General features: G+C 48.0%; 6 protein-coding genes and 1 non-coding gene across 7 annotated transcripts; 5 read left to right on the top strand and 2 right to left on the bottom strand.

Annotated features, from left to right (window-relative positions):
* The first annotated feature begins 160 nt into the window (after positions 1–160).
* On the top strand, positions 161–3,259 carry GGI43DRAFT_238019 (serine/threonine/tyrosine protein kinase MPS1). The gene is made up of 2 exons (XM_083200634.1): positions 161–2,244; positions 2,311–3,259. The coding sequence occupies exons 1-2, from the start codon at positions 391–393 to the stop codon at positions 3,118–3,120; spliced, it is 2,664 nt and encodes an 887-aa protein (XP_083063880.1). The 5' UTR covers positions 161–390; the 3' UTR covers positions 3,121–3,259.
* Positions 3,260–3,710: 451 nt separating this feature from the next.
* Positions 3,711–4,553, bottom strand: GGI43DRAFT_238021 (mitochondrial 54S ribosomal protein bL21m). The gene has a single exon (XM_083200635.1). The coding sequence runs from the start codon at positions 4,407–4,409 to the stop codon at positions 3,774–3,776; it is 636 nt and encodes a 211-aa protein (XP_083063879.1). The 5' UTR covers positions 4,410–4,553; the 3' UTR covers positions 3,711–3,773.
* An 87-nt stretch (positions 4,554–4,640) lies between these two features.
* Positions 4,641–5,867, top strand: GGI43DRAFT_395546 (rRNA-processing protein NSA2). The gene is made up of 2 exons (XM_083204877.1): positions 4,641–4,700; positions 4,767–5,867. Exons 1-2 carry the CDS (start codon positions 4,698–4,700, stop codon positions 5,544–5,546), a joined length of 783 nt encoding a protein of 260 aa, XP_083063878.1. The 5' UTR covers positions 4,641–4,697; the 3' UTR covers positions 5,547–5,867.
* A 232-nt stretch (positions 5,868–6,099) lies between these two features.
* On the top strand, positions 6,100–8,238 carry GGI43DRAFT_395541 (protein-arginine omega-N methyltransferase HMT1). The gene is made up of 6 exons (XM_083204876.1): positions 6,100–6,464; positions 6,585–6,598; positions 6,679–6,698; positions 6,878–6,987; positions 7,132–7,463; positions 7,522–8,238. The coding sequence occupies exons 1-6, from the start codon at positions 6,382–6,384 to the stop codon at positions 7,998–8,000; spliced, it is 1,038 nt and encodes a 345-aa protein (XP_083063877.1). The 5' UTR covers positions 6,100–6,381; the 3' UTR covers positions 8,001–8,238.
* A 2,198-nt stretch (positions 8,239–10,436) lies between these two features.
* Positions 10,437–10,509, bottom strand: GGI43DRAFT_t40. The gene has a single exon. It is a non-coding gene; the product is annotated as a tRNA-Arg (tRNA).
* A 1,004-nt stretch (positions 10,510–11,513) lies between these two features.
* GGI43DRAFT_237999 (uncharacterized protein) lies at positions 11,514–12,210 on the top strand. The gene is made up of 2 exons (XM_083200632.1): positions 11,514–11,778; positions 11,848–12,210. The coding sequence occupies exons 1-2, from the start codon at positions 11,700–11,702 to the stop codon at positions 12,141–12,143; spliced, it is 375 nt and encodes a 124-aa protein (XP_083063876.1). The 5' UTR covers positions 11,514–11,699; the 3' UTR covers positions 12,144–12,210.
* Positions 12,211–14,284: 2,074 nt separating this feature from the next.
* On the top strand, positions 14,285–16,632 carry GGI43DRAFT_238012 (ferric reductase NAD binding domain-containing protein). The gene is made up of 4 exons (XM_083200633.1): positions 14,285–14,703; positions 14,785–14,946; positions 15,022–15,899; positions 15,961–16,632. Exons 1-4 carry the CDS (start codon positions 14,522–14,524, stop codon positions 16,422–16,424), a joined length of 1,686 nt encoding a protein of 561 aa, XP_083063875.1. The 5' UTR covers positions 14,285–14,521; the 3' UTR covers positions 16,425–16,632.
* The last annotated feature ends 546 nt before the right edge of the window (positions 16,633–17,178 follow it).

Below are 17,178 nucleotides of genomic sequence, written 5' to 3'. Positions count from 1 at the left end.
CGTCATGAACCAGTGCCATTTTAACTTGTCGCACCTAAAAGCCACCCTTGCCGACTAGCGCTGGTGCCATCGCCGGTGCCGTGCCTGGAATTGTACGTTGCCCGCAGCAACCGGGCGGGCGCTGATTGGCCAGCTTTGTTTCGCAAACATCACCCAGGCAAAAATAATCTTTTGGCTCTAGTTAGCTCTCTCCGCTCTCTTCATCCTAGATCATGCACCCCTACACAACAGAACTTCCAGTTTCTTGATTGTTTTTTGTCCTCCGGACCATGAGGAAGCGGCACGCATAGAGTATATTTATTTTAATTCGTTAAAAGCCCACTGTGAATTGTTTGCCGATTACGATTTTTTCCCCACCCCCGCTTGACCGCCAGCACGCATATCCCGACCATGGCGACGGCCTCATCGCCGACCCCAATGGGCGCCGGCCCTGTCCGGAGGGTCTCGCAGCGACAACAGGCTCTACGCCAGCCTCCTTCACGATCAGCTGTGACTAGAAGCGAGAGCCAACAGGCTCAAGCGATGCAATCCCGAAACAACGCCAACCAGTACAACGATGATAGCTCCGAGGATGAGATTCCTGTGCTGCCTATGAAGTTGAGCGCTCTCACCAAAGCGCTTCTGAATGATGGCGGGCCTGAGTCTGCCGCCCAGCCTATGGAGAACCCACCTTCACCACCACGAACTCGAAGACGGGCCAGCCAATTGAATGCATCAATATCCTCGATGTCTGAGCGCGGAAGACATCGAGCCTCGATAAGTGGACATGCTCCCGAGGGCAAAACATCGAGGGCCTCGAGTCCCGCTAGAGAGCATGGCACAAGCCCGGTACAAAGAAAAAGAGTAGTAAGGCTTAGCAACACGCCACAATCCCTGAGCCAGATCCAGCCTTCAAAACGACGCTCAAGCTCCTTCTCTCGATCAACACAGCGACACCAGCAGACTAGTCGGCCAGCCAGTAGGGATAAATCTGCCGACGAGAAGCCAGAGCCGCCAGCAGACATCAACACACCTGCAAACGGGAACCGCATCGTGAGGATTTCCACCAACTCTTCTGGTAATCGCAGTAGACTGGGTTCAGTTGGTGTATCATCAGGCCGATCATTTGATCGCTCTGCCGTCGAAAGGTCTGCTATAGAGGTGGATGATTACGAACACTACGAGATTCCCGAGACTGTCGCACGTAACACGGCGGCACCCACAGCCTATGGTAGTGTCTCACGACATGCCTCAGCGAAAGGACGGCCAGACGACAATGGCAACCCGCAGAGCTCGATGCGCATCAAGCGTGCCGGCAAGATCCCCGGAACATTTCTGAGCGGCCCTGCACGACGTGGAAGGCGGCGACAGAGCGATGAGGATGTTGAGGGTGAAGGAGAAATGGATCAGTACAATCCTCAACAGGAGCAAGACCAAGACCAAGACCACCCGATGGATGATGTGCCAGAAGTTCCTTACTACCCGGATGGTAACCGAGACTTCAACTCTGGAAGTCCTGTTAGTGCAAGTGCTTCTGCTAGAGCGCTTCATAGGAGACATTACTCTAACATGGATTCCCGTCCCGGATCTGGGCGACCCTCGCCGCGTAGGTTTGACCCTGAACCAGAGCCGCAGCGATATGCACCAGTAGAAAGAGAGAGAGAGGAGGAGGAAGAGGAGGAAATACCATATAGAAAATCGGTCCTGTATCATGATATACCCGCAAATGTACCCTCGACAAGCGAGAAGGAAAACGAAATTCGCTCCGCTTACAAGCGTCCGAAATCTTCCTTTGACGATCCAATGGATAAGGCTCCTGCGCGATCGTTGAGCAATGATCATGTCTTCGCCAGGCCGGCTTCCCCAGAACGGAAACCACTGGCACCAGTCGCAAACAATACTCCCCAGCGGCCTGCCCCTCCCCCTCCTCCCAAGATGTCTGTCATGGAGGCGGCTACTTCAACTACTGGCGCAGCAGCAGCATCTACTTCGACCAAACAGCGGAGAAATGTACTAAGAGTAAACGGAAAAACTTACACAAGGCTAGATTGCCTTGGCCGTGGCGGCAGTGCCAAGGTGTATCGAGTAACTGCAGAGAACGGGCAAATGTTTGCTTTGAAGCGTGTGGCCTTGGAAAATGCCGATGAACTGACTATCAGGGGGTACAAGGGCGAAATTGATCTCCTCGGGCGGCTCGAAGGAGTAGATCGGGTTATTAACCTCTTCGCCTACGAGATGAACATGGAGAAGCAGGTACTCAGTTTGGTGAGTAATAACTTTCTTTGATTATTCTAGTTTGATAAAATTTACTAACCATTGGCAATGAAATAGGTTATGGAAATGGGAGAGCGAGACTTGAACGCTCTCTTGGCAAGTCGCCAGAACCCTGAAGCATCCAGATTCGACCCTGTATTCGTGCGTTTCTACTGGAAAGAGATGCTTGAGTGCCTGCACGCTGTTCATCAGTATGACATCGTTCACTCAGACCTGAAGCCCGCCAATTTCGTCCTTGTCAAGGGCAGACTCAAGCTTATCGATTTCGGCATCGCCAATGCTATTCAGACCGACGAGACAGTCAATGTTCATCGCGAAACTCAGATAGGCACACCCAATTACATGTCTCCTGAGTCACTACTGGACTCTAATAACCCGCGCGGCGGTCGTTTCCCTGGTCGCCCTAAGCTCATGAAGCTCGGCAAGCCCAGCGATGTGTGGTCTTTGGGCTGTATCCTCTACCAGATGGTGTATGGTTTACCACCCTTTGGCCATATTGCGAACCAGATGGCGAGATGTCAGGCCATCATCAACTGGGAGCACCACATCGAGTATCCATCTCGCGGCATGGGCGGCGCACCCGTTCCCCCTTCGCTTATCAGAACTCTGAAGCGTTGTCTGAACCGAGACCAGCATATGCGCCCGACGTGCGAAGAACTCCTCCACGATACTGACCCATTCCTGTATCCTGCAGAGGTTAGCGACAAGGCTCTTCCCATCGATGAAGAACTACTAGGAAGAATCATCCAGAGTGTTGTCTCGAGATGCCGAGAACGCATGCCCACAGAGTCAGAAGGTGCAAGCATCTGGCCACAAGCATACTGGAGCAGTCTGAGAAAAGCAGTGGGGAATAGGCCGCACCAATAGTAATAATCTGGATAACAGCGCCAATGAAGAGAATACGAGCAGCTACGAACAAGAACAACAAAGTCTATGGGCTTTTTGGTCTTTCTTAATTTGAGAGGAAAACTTATGATATAGGGAAAGGTCTTGGCAGAATTAAAAGGGAGCACATTTTCTATAACGACGTTCACGAAGACATCACCAGCTTGGTGTTGAGGAGTTTTACATGTCTTTTTTCAGCTTTCTTGTCTTTGTTTTGTGTACATACACGCTACTGTGAGCTAGAGCGGGTTTTTTTATTATGAATTGGATGGGATTGGATGACAGATGGGTCTGCCTGTATAGAGCACTTTGTGTTGGAGACGCTACTTTGCGATATGGCGTGGAATTGAATGTCACATATCATTATTGTTTTGGTTTGAACCGCCTAGTAATTGGTCTTAGTTGGTGTTTGATTTGTGTTGTAGCCATTTGTTTCCGTTTCTCTTATCTTCACGCCTTTTTGTTATTGTACAGCCAGCAATATCCATATATGCTGAACGCTAGATGATACATATTTGCTTTACAACGTCGTGACATCGTTTATCAAATTTTCCACATCAATCTTTTCCCCTTGCCATTTTTTTGTTACCTCATTTTCATTTTTCCCCTTCTCTCAAGCCCCCTGTCAACAATTTTCATGAAGCCTCCTCAAACTCTTCCACATTCTTAATGTTCAGCTCTGAGATTCGCAGGATGGTATATCGATGTTTGCTCTTAGCCTGACGCTTTCTCCTCTGCCTCCTCTTCGTCTTAACCTTGATTCGCAGCGGCTCCGACTCTGTGCCCAAGACCGTAGCACGGCACTCAAACGCCCTCTCGTCGACGTGGGGTGCACCTTTCATAGTGTAATCTCTGCTGCCAATGACACTGGCGCGATTCAAGCGCAGCACATCTCCGGGAACGACGCCGGGCATCTTAAATGGCAAGCGAATCTGGTCGCCCTCTTGAACAAGGTAGGGAAAGCCATGAATATGGACGGTGATGTAGTGGCCAGGCTGAGCGGCGAGGAGGGGCAGAAGAGTCTTGACAGAGTCATCAATTGGCTTAGGAGGCTCGGTGGGGTGGCTCTTCTTGAAGGCTAGAGGCCGGACCTGGTCTTCGGTAGGATTTGGCGCATTGTTGACGTGCGGCTGCGCAACAGGCTCGACGATTGGCGCAGTGGTGTTGAAGCTTCGAGGCAGTATGTGACGAATTGGCTGTGCGAATAGAGGGGCGAGACGAGAGCTCGGAGCCCTAAGCTCCAGCACGGAGCGAAGGAGTGCTCTGCTCATATTTTGGATTGTGCCTCCTTACTTTGAGCGACCGACCGAAATTCTTTTTTTGGTCTCTCTGCAGCTTTTATGGCCTTCCCCGGTATGGTGTTCAATCACCCGATGGATAGGAAGCTTTGCGCTTTGCGACTTTCTGCGGCCGGCCCGGATTAGTGTGGCGCCGGGGCCCGATGAAATATTGGCGCCTATATTTTTTTTTCAAGGCTGGGATTTTTCTACCGTACCTGGCTCTCAGTCTCCACTACTGTATACAAGCAAAGTCCAGGACAGGACAACAACACCGCCAACATGGTATGTTATTGAGAGAAGAAGAAATTATTTAATGGCAATCAAAATGATGATTCTAACTCCCTGCAGCCTCAGAACGAGTATATGGAGAGATGGCGCAAGCTGCACGGCCGCCGTCTCGATCACGAAGAGCGAACCCGAAAGCGCATTGCCCGTGAAGGCCACAAGGCCTCTCAAGACGCCCAGAACCTCCGTGGTCTGAAGGCCAAGCTGTACCAGAAGAAGCGCCACAATGAGAAGATCCAGATGAAGAAGGCCATCAAGGCCCACGAGGAGCGCAACGTCAAGACCGCGGACGAGAAGGAGCCTACCCAGCCTCTGCCCTCGTACCTGCTCGACCGATCAAACCCTTCCACGGCCAAGGCCCTCAGCAGCGCCATCAAAAACAAGCGTGCGGAGAAGGCTGCCAAGTTTAGCGTGCCCCTTCCCAAGGTGCGAGGTATCAGCGAGGAGGAGATGTTCAAGGTCGTCAAGACGGGCAAGAAGACGCACAAGAGAGCGTGGAAGCGTGTCATTACGAAGCCTACCTTTGTTGGACCCGACTTTACCAGACGAAACCCCAAGTACGAGCGCTTTATCCGTCCTATGGGTCTGCGTTACAAGAAGGCCAATGTCACACACCCTGAGCTCGGCGTTACTGTCCAGCTGCCCATCATCAGCGTCAAGAAGAACCCTCAGAACCCTCTGTACACTCAGCTGGGTGTTTTGACCAAGGGTACTATTCTCGAGGTCAATGTCAGCGAGTTGGGTCTGGTTACTGCTGGAGGAAAGGTCGTTTGGGGCCGATACGCTCAGGTCACCAACAACCCCGAGAACGAGGGATGCATCAACAGCGTGCTGCTGGTCTAAGTTTTTATGGGAAGGGAAAGACAGTTGAATGAGGGGTGGTTTTAGTTATTTTCGTTGAGAGCCACGGCTGTCAAAGGTGCATGTATTGGCGTTTTGGCGTTGGGTACTACCTTAGGAGGTACGGGTGCTTGATGCAGGAGAAAGAAGCAAAGATATAAAAGAAGCAAGGGCTGGACGAAGTCGATTAGGGAGATATAAGACCCCCGAGGATATCAGGGTACTCGTCCTCGATGCGTAAAGAAATCAAGATCTATAAATAATACAAGGAAGATGTTTGTCAATCTAATACTGCTTTGTCCCTATGTTGAATGCTAGTTACTATGCCTACAATGAATGATGATGCATATTCAACTCTTTCCAATCTCCTTTATCACGTGTCTAACAATGATACGCTATTAAGCATATGTCAAACTCAGCAATTGTCAAACTCTGCTAGCTCTATCAGCGCCTCTATCAGCGCCTCTGTCGACGCCTCTATCGCAATTTTTTTTTTTTTTAGTACTATCAGCCACTGACCGACAGACTAGCAAACTCGGTCGTCCAAAAGTGGATAGCGGGGACCCTGCCAAAGGCGGTGACAAGGATAATTTAATTTTCTGCCCAACCAAGCCTGCCTTTCTTGTCTGTGTTTGCCGCCGCCGATTCAAGTCTTTCCAGCCGCAGGCCAAAAGCATAAACCAGACAGTGAAAGAGGCGTCTTGTCTTTTTTTCCTCCTTACAAACGAATTTTTCTCTGCATCTGTTGTGCCGCCTCGGAAGGACAATCATAGACCTCTTTGTTAAATAGACGAGCCTCGTTTCTTTTCTTTTTCTTTTACCCATTTCTAATTCGAAAATGTCCGGCGATAACATGGAAGTTGAGCTCGCTGAGCAGAAGCTCAAGACCATGGAGCACAGCGAGCAGCATTACTTTAAGAGGTACGTTTTTCCTATCAGCTGAGAGTGGCTCCTGCAAGAAAAAAACAGTTCCGTGGAGACTTCTTGGGCGACTATTATGGTTTGAAGATGACGACGCTGACTTATTATGCTTGCGTGCAGTTACGATCATCATGGTACGAATACACGAGGGAAAAAAATGAATCTTTATAGGAGAATATGTTATCTAACTTTGACTCTTGTTTGCAATTCGCAGGCATCCACGAGGAAATGCTGGTGAGCACATCTTCCCCTCCTCTTCTATGCATTGACTGCCCCTCCTTCAGCCTTGTGCCGCGAAATTTGATGCGACGGCGCTATTGTTGGTCGCATCTGGCTGCGCAAGCTATCAAGAAAAAAATTGCGAAGAGAAAAAAAGAGTACATAGACTGACATTTTGGTGTTACGAACTGCAGAAAGATGAGGTGCGCACAAGGTCGTACATGAACGCCATCGTTCAGAACAAGCACATTTTTAAGGACAAGGTTGTTCTCGACGTTGGATGCGGTACCGGTATCCTTTCCATGTATGTGCTTCCGAATTTTCTCCTCTCGCGATTACGCTCCGTCGTCGAGTTTTTCCTTTGCGACATCTCGTCGAAACGAACAGACAGACAGGGGAAAGAGCAGAAGGGAAAAAAAACATAATATTCACATGATTTCTTTCATAGGTTTGCCGCCAAGTCCGGCGCTAAGCATGTCATCGGTGTGGACATGTCTACCATCATCTTCAAGGCCCGAGAGATTGTCAAGACCAACGGCCTGTCAGACAAGATCACCCTGATCCAGGGCAAGATGGAGGAGATTGAGCTGCCCTTCCCTCAGGTCGACATCATCATCTCCGAGTGGATGGGCTACTTCCTCCTCTACGAAAGCATGCTGGACACCGTCCTGTATGCCCGTGACAAGTACCTCGTCAAGGATGGTCTCATCTTCCCTGACAAGGCCACCATCTTCTTCGCTGGTATTGAGGATGGCGACTACAAGGAGGAGAAGATTGGATGTAAGTTGCTTCTTATTCTCTGGTTACCTATATTCCACTGGTCTGACAGTTATAAAAGTCTGGGATAACGTGTACGGCTTTGACTACACTCCCCTGAAGGAGACCGCTCTCTCAGAACCCTTGGTCGATACTGTCGATCTCAAGACGGTCGTTACCGATCCCGTCCCTGTTCTGACTCTCGATCTCTACACCTGCACCACCGCCGATCTCGCCTTCAACCAGTCCTTTACTCTGACCGCCAAGCGAGACGACTTCGTCCACGCTCTCGTTTCTTGGTTCGACATCGACTTCACCGCCTGCCACAAGCCCATCCGCTTCTCTACCGGCCCTCACACCAAGTACACTCACTGGAAACAGACTGTTTTCTACCTCAAGGATGTCCTCACCACACAAGATGGAGAGGAGATCCACGTCAAGCTTGACGTCAAGCCCAACAACAAGAACCGCCGTGACTTGGACATTGAGATTGACTACGACTTCCAGACTACGGATGTCAACAGAGTTGCCTCCGGCCACAGCGAGTACAAGATGTGCTAAGCGTATGTTTCTCTGTTTTTGATTGGAGTAATTTGAGAATTAAAAAGGGAAGAACGGATGCGAGGGGGTTAACCAGAGGTTTGGAGAGGCGGCGGCGGATAACGGAGCATGAAAACATGATGAGATAAGGCTTTTTTGGTGGCGTACATATGTGATTTTTTTTATGTGTGCAGATGGGTTTAAAAGTAGGTAGATAGACCAACGCAACGAGTGCTAATACTCGAAAAGAAAGAAGCATTAAAAAGAGCCTTGCTATTTGCACAGTTATAGCCGTGATAGCTTTGAGTTTACACCTCTACATGTAACCACGCTTAATTACAGTGGTGGCTCTAACACACCAACACGTACAGACATGGACATCAAGTGTCGAAAGACTATCCATAGAGTACTCCCAGCAATGTGGAACAGTCCATATAGACGATGATGGAAATCTTTCATAGGATTTCATGCGCCTAGCCTATGCAGCTGTTAAAGTAGTAAATCTCAATAGTGTAGCTGCAGGATAAGACAGATATGAACAGCAGTACCTGTTCAAAATACATCATGATAACAGCATTTGCCAGTAATGTACAATCCGTTTCTTCTTTGTTTCATATGCGCTACACCTACCTTTCATTATCACCTGCTGCTGGCAATGCTGTGGCTGTAAAATGAACAGAATAGTATCTCATTGGGAATTTTTTCTTCAGAACTTTGAATATGATCATTGTGTGATAAACTGTGTGATAAACTTAGCATACCCAGCAAAGGCAATATGATTCATCAAAGATCGCTCATCTTCAGAAATAAGTATACACGCCTCATGAACTTAGAAACATGCTCAACGGAGCCGCAGTAGATGGAATAGCTGAAGAGTGACCATAAAAAATCACGAATTTCTGTCCTCAAAAGACTTTTCTGCAGTCAATTATGAGAGACAGATCGGCCTGGTCACTTACAGAGCCGTCCGACCCAACCCCAGATATTTTTGATCGGCTATTCAAACCTGATGAAGATGATATGAAATGGATCCGGAGCTATATTGAAGAACATTTGAAGGCTTGCAGAAGATATCTGAGAGCGAATCCACCGAGGACGAGAGAAGCTTTAGACGAAGCCAATGAAGCCAGCATGCTTGCAGTGGCAGAGGGAATGACGAATATAACGCAAAATAAAATTCTTCAAGGCCGAATGCTATAGGAGGCAAAACAGATGGAAGGATGCTTACAAATTGTACAACAAATGCGCTGTCGACGCAAAGGATGTTTTCTGGCTTGAGACAATGCGAAGATTTTGTAAATCTCAGATCTCGAAATCGCGCAAAGATCTGCAGCTGAGACGGATAGCAGGTTCTGAAAATTTGCAGGAGAAGTATAGGTATAATGGAATAGACGAGACTATTCCGTTTAGGCATGATTGGTGAAGATTAGATACTACAAGATGTCCATGAATACAGCCAAGACGTTCTCTAATACCTCTCTTTACGTTGTGTATTAGTGACAGTCTGAGTGTGATCAAATTCTACGCAATCTCAAAGGGGATAACGACGGATAAGTTCTTATTTGGTGCAATTAAATGTTTCATGTGCCTTAATGTTATATATATAGGTATATATTAGGAAGGTCATAAGGGGGCCCAGCCGAATATATATAAACATCTTCAGAGGTAGCCAGCCACCACCCCTAAGCGATTCTATGTCGGAAAAATATGTTAGAAGAGTGGATATATATAAGCATATGAATAAAATTGGCAACATATGTGAAAATACCACCCTTCTTATGATTATATAAACAATTGGTGTATCATCATGCCCGGGAAAAATGGCATCAGAGGACGCTTATTTATAGGGTAGCTGGATAATGTACTCTAACTTTACATGTGCATACGCGAGCGGCTGCGCTCCACCAGGCGGAAAAAATAACACCTTCCACATGCAACAAGGGGAATAAATTGATGCTAATCGAGCATGTTTATCTTCCATTGCTTTCATGCCCACTCACCTTGCATTCTGCGTGGCTACATACAATACATGCAGCATGAGAGAGTGGGATGGATCCTTGCACATCGAACCATCAGCTCGGAGCACAGTAGAAAAGGCCAAGTATAGGTATCTTCACAGCCGCCTTTATCTCGTCTGTACGACGTAGTATCGATGCAATAGGTAGGTAAAAAAAGGCACTTGCTGTTCTATTTTAGCATGGAATGATTCGACGGATAATTCCTTCTTTTTTTTTTATAAAAAAAGAAATAAAAATATGGGTAACGACGGGGAGACACAAGGGTTCAGCTTATTAAGACCCTCGCAAGAATGAAACACACCACCATTACTTTCCAGCTGAGAAAAGCAGCTGAACCGCCTCGCGAAACAAAATAAATTTGGAAAACAAAAAGATTATTTCCTAAACAGGACCTAAAAAACGCCCGCCGTGATGCAAATCATACGCAAAAAAGAAGGTAAGCCCCCTGCCGGACTCGAACCGGCAATCTCAAGATTAGAAGTCTTGCGCCTTAGCCATTAGGCCAAGGGGGCTTGTTCTGAAGTTGACGACATAGCCGTCAGTATTCGCATCATGAAACCAGACGATTGGAGTCAGAGATGGTAGCAGTGAGGCAGCTGGGCTGGGCATCAATTGTCAAGGCGAGCGCATAATGCTTCCTGGTTGAGATATTTGAGTTTGCTGGAACCACCAAGATTGCTACCTATGACTTGATATAAGGTACTTTAGTGGTACTGCTATTTCTTAGTAATGTAACCCTTTGTCTCTATGCATTGCCCAAATGCAGCAAGTGCGATTGATAACGCACAAGTACCTGTCCTGTACTGCGCCTGCTCCGGCAAGGCAAGCGAGAATCGTTCGTTATTGGTAGAACTGGCGACAAGAGCGGGAGGTTCTTAAGAGTACACGTACCTTGCACTTGCAATTTTGACTCTAGCGGGGAGAACTGTATTATACTATTTTGTCAGGAGCTCCCACGTATGGCGCAGTGCCTATATGTGGGATGTTGCTGCTTAAGGTACAGTACTGACTGATATAAGCCCAGTCAGCAACTGTCCCCATCCCATGTACCGAGGCGATGCTCCATGGTCCGCATGATTATTTCGCAGGCGAGGGATGCATTCCAATTTCGAGGTAATTCTCCGTGTATACGTGTATCCGCCGTACTTGTACTTTTCTCTCTTTGTCCATGGCGGCTCTGGTGGCTGTAAAACGCCTGCACTTATGCAGCGCCACCCCTACCTCGAGCCTCCAGCCCACCCATTTCTCGACAGGGCCGAATTCAATGTAACCTACCGCAGTGGTCGAGGCCTTGATTGGTACGGTGCCACGCCTGTCAAACACTCTTGAGTCTTGGCTCCATGGCCACCATTGCCAATCCAGGTTTTGGGCTCGGGCTTTCACTTTTATCCGTACGCCAAAAGGTGGCCGGCGACATCATCAAGCAGCAGTCTGGGGAAGAATACGAAGAAATACGCGGGGAGAAGAGCCGATACTCCGACACAGCAAACGCCTGGAAGAGCAAAACCTTGCTGGCTTCGCGGGATCTCGCCCAGTCAAAAATCACTTGGTCTTCTTGCTGGTAGGAGCAACAGGGCCGTGTCGCCAGTGACGGAATATTCTGCGACACTTACGAATGTCGGGGATGTTCGCACGTGTTGACGGGGCTCGGAGTAGGATCCAGAGAGCGCCCTAGAGATCGCGTGCTAGGACCAAAAGTGCCATGAGATACGATGCAACACGGCTGCCAGCATCTGCCTGCCATGGGCTGCGGAGCACGGCGCAAGTATGTCGCCTAACTTGTGTAAACGCCCATCATGAGTGTATTGATATAGGGCTGCGGGAAAGTTATCCCGACTAACACAGCACAGACCGTGCCGGTGAGACACAATCTAGATTCGTCGCTCCAGGCGCTCTCGTCGATGCCGAACAGCCTATATTTGGGTACAACGCCTTGGGACTAGCCCTGTTCCTGTCAGATCTGCATCTACTGCCGACGGGTCTCATACTTAGTTGGGTCGAAGGAGTACCGTTGATTCTACCGGGATGCCCACACAGTCAGCGCCAAGTGGTCGCATGGGCCGGCGACAGCGAGCTTCAGTTCATCCGACGAATGGCAACCCGTCCTCTTTGGACTATCGTGGTGGTATTTGAAATCTTTATCTAATCGCTGGGTGCCGGTACGTCCCTGTCTGCCGTGGATACACGGCTTATCTGATTTATGGGTCGACCATGTAATATATACAATCTCAAGAAGAGAGCCAAAGCCGGTCCCCCCGGTCAAGAGAGCGTTTTGTAAATTATCGGCACGTTAGTTTAAGCCGACACCGCACACATGGTAAAGCCGACATGGGATGCTGGCGGGTGCCCCAACTGATCTGGGAGGGTGTTGGTATTATAGGCGTCAAATACGGTAATATTAACCAGCCGCAGCTCTGTACGGCAGATTTCAACATAGTAGTAGCTCGCCAAGCTTTCCCGTCAAATTAGGTGCCGGCCCGAGGCTAAATTCGAATCACTTAGACCAATGAGACTGAGATGATCACCAAAGCCAATTTATGACAGAGTCATAACTGGCAACCCAATCTCATAATGCTTTTGAAACTTGCAAAGCTTGTGGCAGTATACTATTTCCATCAGTTTTGTAAGCTAGCAAGATACGGTCTTCTGGCCTGCCTCTTTAGGTATAAGAGATGAGCAAGTTAATGCGGCGTCTAAAAGTCTTTTTTTTTCCCTTTCATGTCGGGGCAAACCTTGTCACAATCTTCGCGATAGGCAGAGCAAGCTAATAACGGCTCTTAACCAAAAGGGGGGGCGAGGATTGTCGTGCAGCGTCTCAACATCTTCCCAGCCCTGTCCACTTTGCCATCTTACCTGGATGACCTGATTTGGTACATGCATTACACAAAACCCTCCGAACGGCCTTATTCTCGTGGGTTTGTATTAGTCGGCCCGTTCCCCAGGTCTTCAATAGACGACTCAACAAATCAATACAATAAAAACGATTGAGTCAACACCTCCCCCGCATTCCCTCTTCTTCGACGTCAATCTCTGTGGCTGTGGCATACTGTTAATGGGGACTGGTGCTCATGGAATAAAAATAGGAAAGGGTAATGGAAGGTGTAAGCAAGGCATGTTACATGTAGTATCCCAGGTTTCAGCCGTCTTACCAGTTGGTCGGGTATTGGGTGATTTGGTCTATTATTGTATAAGCTCTTGCCTCTTTCTTGCAAAGATAACATTACACAGAATCACAAATCACTGAGATCTTGTGATTATCAGTAAGTGGCATTGCAAGTGGCCTCGCTCGGGCGTCATGCTAGTACGGGCAGAGGAGATTAAACTCAACTGGGAGGGTTGTTGGACGGTCTCTTGTGGATGCCTGGCGACAAGAGTGGAGGGATTTTCGATGTCGACATTTTCCTTGGTATCATTTTATCCTAAAAGTGGAGGTAGGCCACCGTTTGTAGTAGCATCAAACCTGCTTGGATATACCGGGGCTCTGGACCCAAGGCTTGATGTCGGTAGTATTCGAACAAAAGGATCTTCGGATGGCGTCCCTGTTTGGGTTTTACTCACACGCGACATGCATGGATTTGTTCCCGAGGTTCCCAGCCTGTCGTCGAAGAAGAAGGTGGTTGCATGGGAAAGGGCTTAAACTAAAACACAGGGGGAGTTGAGGAGAATGGGTGCTCGACGAAGAAACATAAAGGCAGAATATGCCCTCATTTCCTATGCCCTCCCCTGGCTCCCTCTGATCAAAGATTTTATGAAAATCCCACTGTTAGACATTAATAAGCGTGTTATATCTACCATTAAAAGAAAAACAGGTAATCAACTTACATACATCTTATTTGCCCGCGCCGTCGGGGCCGGGATAACCCATGCTCACAAGCATTATCAAAGCAGGAACCACCCAGGCAATAGGATTCATCGAAAAGACGACGTCGACGGCGGACGAATGACCGGTTACCTTCCCGTTTGAAACGTTTGATATTACATCTAAAGTCGCAATCTCTATCCAAGTGCCCATCAGATTGTCTGTGCCTTGGAACGTGCTTCTTGTGCATGGGGGGAGAATTTCGGCATCAAGGCATAGTTTGCATGGCCTGATTTGCAATCCTCCTCGGAGTGTAAATATAGAATCTAGAATTTCGGAAAAATCCTATTCTGCATGCTGATGTAGATAAGACGTTTGTAAGGTAAGCGGCCTGGTTTGCGGCATCTCTATTTTCCCTGTTGCTGATAAGGTTGTCGTTACTTGTCAGAAAGGACATATAGATAACTCCTAGGCGCTTCATCGAATCTTCGCAACTGCACTCACCCACTTATTCACAGCAAGATTCTATCTTTTCTTGCTATATCTCATCTTTATCTCCATCTCCATCTGTTGTCCTTTTCTTCCCCATCTTATCACATCCTTGCCATTAATCACTGCCGGGCCTAAGGGGTTATAGAGCAAAGGTATTCCTCATCTTTTGGCTATACCCTGCTTTCAAACTCTATCCTTTGATCGAATCGATTTACACCAACAGAACCGTCAAAATGGCCAGTCACGCTGCCGCCCTCACACGGAGCGAAGACCTCAACCACCAGCAGATGTACACGTTCATCGGTGCTGTAGGAGGACTCGCCGCGATACCGACCATCTTCCACCTTGGACGACGACTTGCCCAAAAGACAAGCCTTGGGAAGAAAGGGGTCTCGGCACTTGCTGCACTGTCTCGGTAAGAGAAAACCTATCACAACTTAGCGATACCAACTCACTTCGCAGTAAAGAGGCTAAGACAAAGATTGGGGGAATATAGGAAACCACGACATGTTCTTCTTCACACAGCACCTGGCTTACCTTCTCGAGGACATGCCATCTTAGTTGCGCTTTACGTTGCCATCAACCTCATCCTCACCTTTACAAACATTACCAATCCCGCCATTCCAACCACCGCTATCATAGGTGGGCGAGCAGCCTGGTAAGAATGCTTATGCAAAACATGCAGAAGACTGCCATCTTCTTCTCTCGGTTCAGCAAGCTGATAAAGAAATAGGATGGCCCTTGCGAATTTAACCGTCCTCATATTTCTCGCCTTGAAGAACACTCCCCTGGCATTCCTCACAGCTTGGTCGTACGAGCGTCTCAATATCTTGCATCAAATCGCCGGCTACATGTGCATCAGCTTTGTCATCATCCACGCCTCTTGCTACACCACTTACTTCAAAGACATGGGAAGGATCTCTATCCTTCGAGAAGAGAGCGTGATATACGGCGAGATTGCCGGCATGTCTTTTGTAGTCGTTGGATTCGCAGGAGCGGTTCTTCGTCGGTGGTGGTACGAACTGTTCTACTATGTCCACATGAGCTGTTGGATCCTCGCCATCGTCATGATAGGCCTTCACCAGCCAATGTTCGCCAAGCGGATCGTCTTTGTTGTGATTGCCGTCGCTAGTATCTGGGTGCTTGACCGTCTTGTTCGCGTAACTCGTTTGTTGATATACAGCACCAACAACACTGCTACCCTTACGCCTCTGCCAAACGGTGGCACTCGAGTGACCCTGAAGAAGGCTCCCTTCGGCGCCGTTTCTGGACAACACTGCTTCCTTTGGATTCCATCCGTCCGAGTAAGCGAGACGCATCCTTTCACGATTGCAGCTATGGACCCCATTGAGTTTGTTGTCAACTCCCATGATGGTTTCACTCAGGACCTGCATCGATACGCCGTCAAGAACCCTGGTGTAACCGTCAAGGCTTCAGTTGAAGGAGCGTATGGTACCCTGCCTGATGCCTCCGAGTACGAGAGAGTTGTTTTGGTTGCAGGTGGAAGCGGTTCAACTTTTACTTTCGGAATGGCGCTCAACTTGCTCAAGAATCTATCTCCGGAACAACAAGACAAGAAGATCACCTTTATCTTAATGGTCAAACACAGAAGTAAGTAAAAATGATTAGCCCTATAAAGATAAAAATAGTGAGCTAACGAAGACATGAACAGGCTACCTTACTTGGTTTGCATCTCACCTCGAAACTCTTGCGAAAGATCCCCGTGTGCAACTTGAAGTCTATGTCACCCGATTGTCGGAAGAAAAGGTAGACAAAGAGATGCGCCTGGGATCCGCGCCCAACACAGCATCTTCCGAAACCGACATCGAGAAAGCAATTCCTAGCGTCACAGCTCAGCCTCTTGGATCTGCCGGTTCAGCATCCTCTTCGGAGTTGAGCTCAGAAGAAACGGAATCAGTACCGTTGAATGCTTATGAGAACTCCATCAAGAATGGCAAGCCTGATGTCTCTGCTTTGATTCGAACGGAGATTGAGGAGACACCAGTGGAGCATCGCATCCTAGTGTTGGGATGCGGACCTGAAGGCCTTATGACACAAGTCCGCAACACTACCGCGGCATGCATTCGATCTGACGGTCCAGGAGTAGAGCTCCACTGTGAACAATTTGGTTGGTAAACATCTTCGATAAAGCTCTGGATATCCTTGTCTTTTTGCATTGTTTCTTTTTATGGTTATAGGTTTCAGATGTCTCGATCTGAGTGTTAAAAAAGTGCATTTTTCTGGTTTTGACATGTCTGCAAGCATTTTTCTCATCATACAACATAGGTTGTTGGACTTGTTTATTTTTTCCTTTTTTGTATTAGAGGGCGAGATGCATTTGCATCTTACTCTTTCTGCTCTTTAAAGACATGTATTGTATCCCAATCCTATGTCTTTTGTGTATAATTTCTTCTTTACTTTGATGAACGAGTAAGGGCTGCATATGCATATATAACGATAAATATAAGCGTGCTCTCACTTCCTGTTGCTCGTCACGTGGTAATGCAGTCGATGGCACAGTAGTAGTGTTGTTGCTGTGTGATTCACATGTTCACCTCTTGTAACTTGCGGGATCGGGATAATAACTAAACGGAGTTATTAAAACCGAAGCATAGTTCCCACCGACAAAAAAATGAGTCGCTAATACATCGTAAGGCGCAGAGAATAAAGCCAGTGAATCGTGAAGCTTGACAGTAATATCACTTAAACAGTGAAACACACATGAAAAGGTGAAATGTTCAGCAAAAGCAAACCAGAGAGGGGAAAAGGTCATTCATATGCAATACATGCTCTTGCCGAGGGAGACTAGAGGCGATAAAGCCTTGAATATCCGTCCCTTTAATCCGTCACATTATGTAAAATCGGGGTTATGAACGTCTCCCTCGCTAAA

This window comes from Trichoderma evansii, assembly GCF_050947405.1.
Source record: "Trichoderma evansii strain SZMC 28006 chromosome Unknown GGI43scaffold_3, whole genome shotgun sequence".
Lineage (NCBI taxonomy): Eukaryota > Fungi > Ascomycota > Sordariomycetes > Hypocreales > Hypocreaceae > Trichoderma > Trichoderma evansii.
The sequence above is the reverse complement of the archived record's forward strand: the minus strand, read 5'-3'. Positions and strand labels throughout refer to the sequence as shown.

Bases quoted from the DNA above. Each gene is read 5' to 3' on its own strand.
- GGI43DRAFT_238019 (XM_083200634.1), top strand. From the start codon at position 391: ATGGCGACGGCCTCATCGCCGACCCCAATGGGCGCCGGCCCTGTCCGG. The intron at 2,245-2,310 runs GTGAGTAATAAC...GCAATGAAATAG, and splicing joins AGAAGCAGGTACTCAGTTTG to GTTATGGAAATGGGAGAGCG.
- GGI43DRAFT_238021 (XM_083200635.1), bottom strand. From the start codon at position 4,409: ATGAGCAGAGCACTCCTTCGCTCCGTGCTGGAGCTTAGGGCTCCGAGC.
- GGI43DRAFT_395541 (XM_083204876.1), top strand. From the start codon at position 6,382: ATGTCCGGCGATAACATGGAAGTTGAGCTCGCTGAGCAGAAGCTCAAG. The intron at 6,988-7,131 runs GTATGTGCTTCC...TTTCTTTCATAG, and splicing joins GGTACCGGTATCCTTTCCAT to GTTTGCCGCCAAGTCCGGCG. The intron at 7,464-7,521 runs GTAAGTTGCTTC...CAGTTATAAAAG, and splicing joins CAAGGAGGAGAAGATTGGAT to TCTGGGATAACGTGTACGGC.
- GGI43DRAFT_237999 (XM_083200632.1), top strand. From the start codon at position 11,700: ATGAGATACGATGCAACACGGCTGCCAGCATCTGCCTGCCATGGGCTG. The intron at 11,779-11,847 runs GTGTAAACGCCC...AACACAGCACAG, and splicing joins GCAAGTATGTCGCCTAACTT to ACCGTGCCGGTGAGACACAA.
- GGI43DRAFT_238012 (XM_083200633.1), top strand. From the start codon at position 14,522: ATGGCCAGTCACGCTGCCGCCCTCACACGGAGCGAAGACCTCAACCAC. The intron at 14,947-15,021 runs GTAAGAATGCTT...ATAAAGAAATAG, and splicing joins ATAGGTGGGCGAGCAGCCTG to GATGGCCCTTGCGAATTTAA. The intron at 15,900-15,960 runs GTAAGTAAAAAT...AGACATGAACAG, and splicing joins CTTAATGGTCAAACACAGAA to GCTACCTTACTTGGTTTGCA.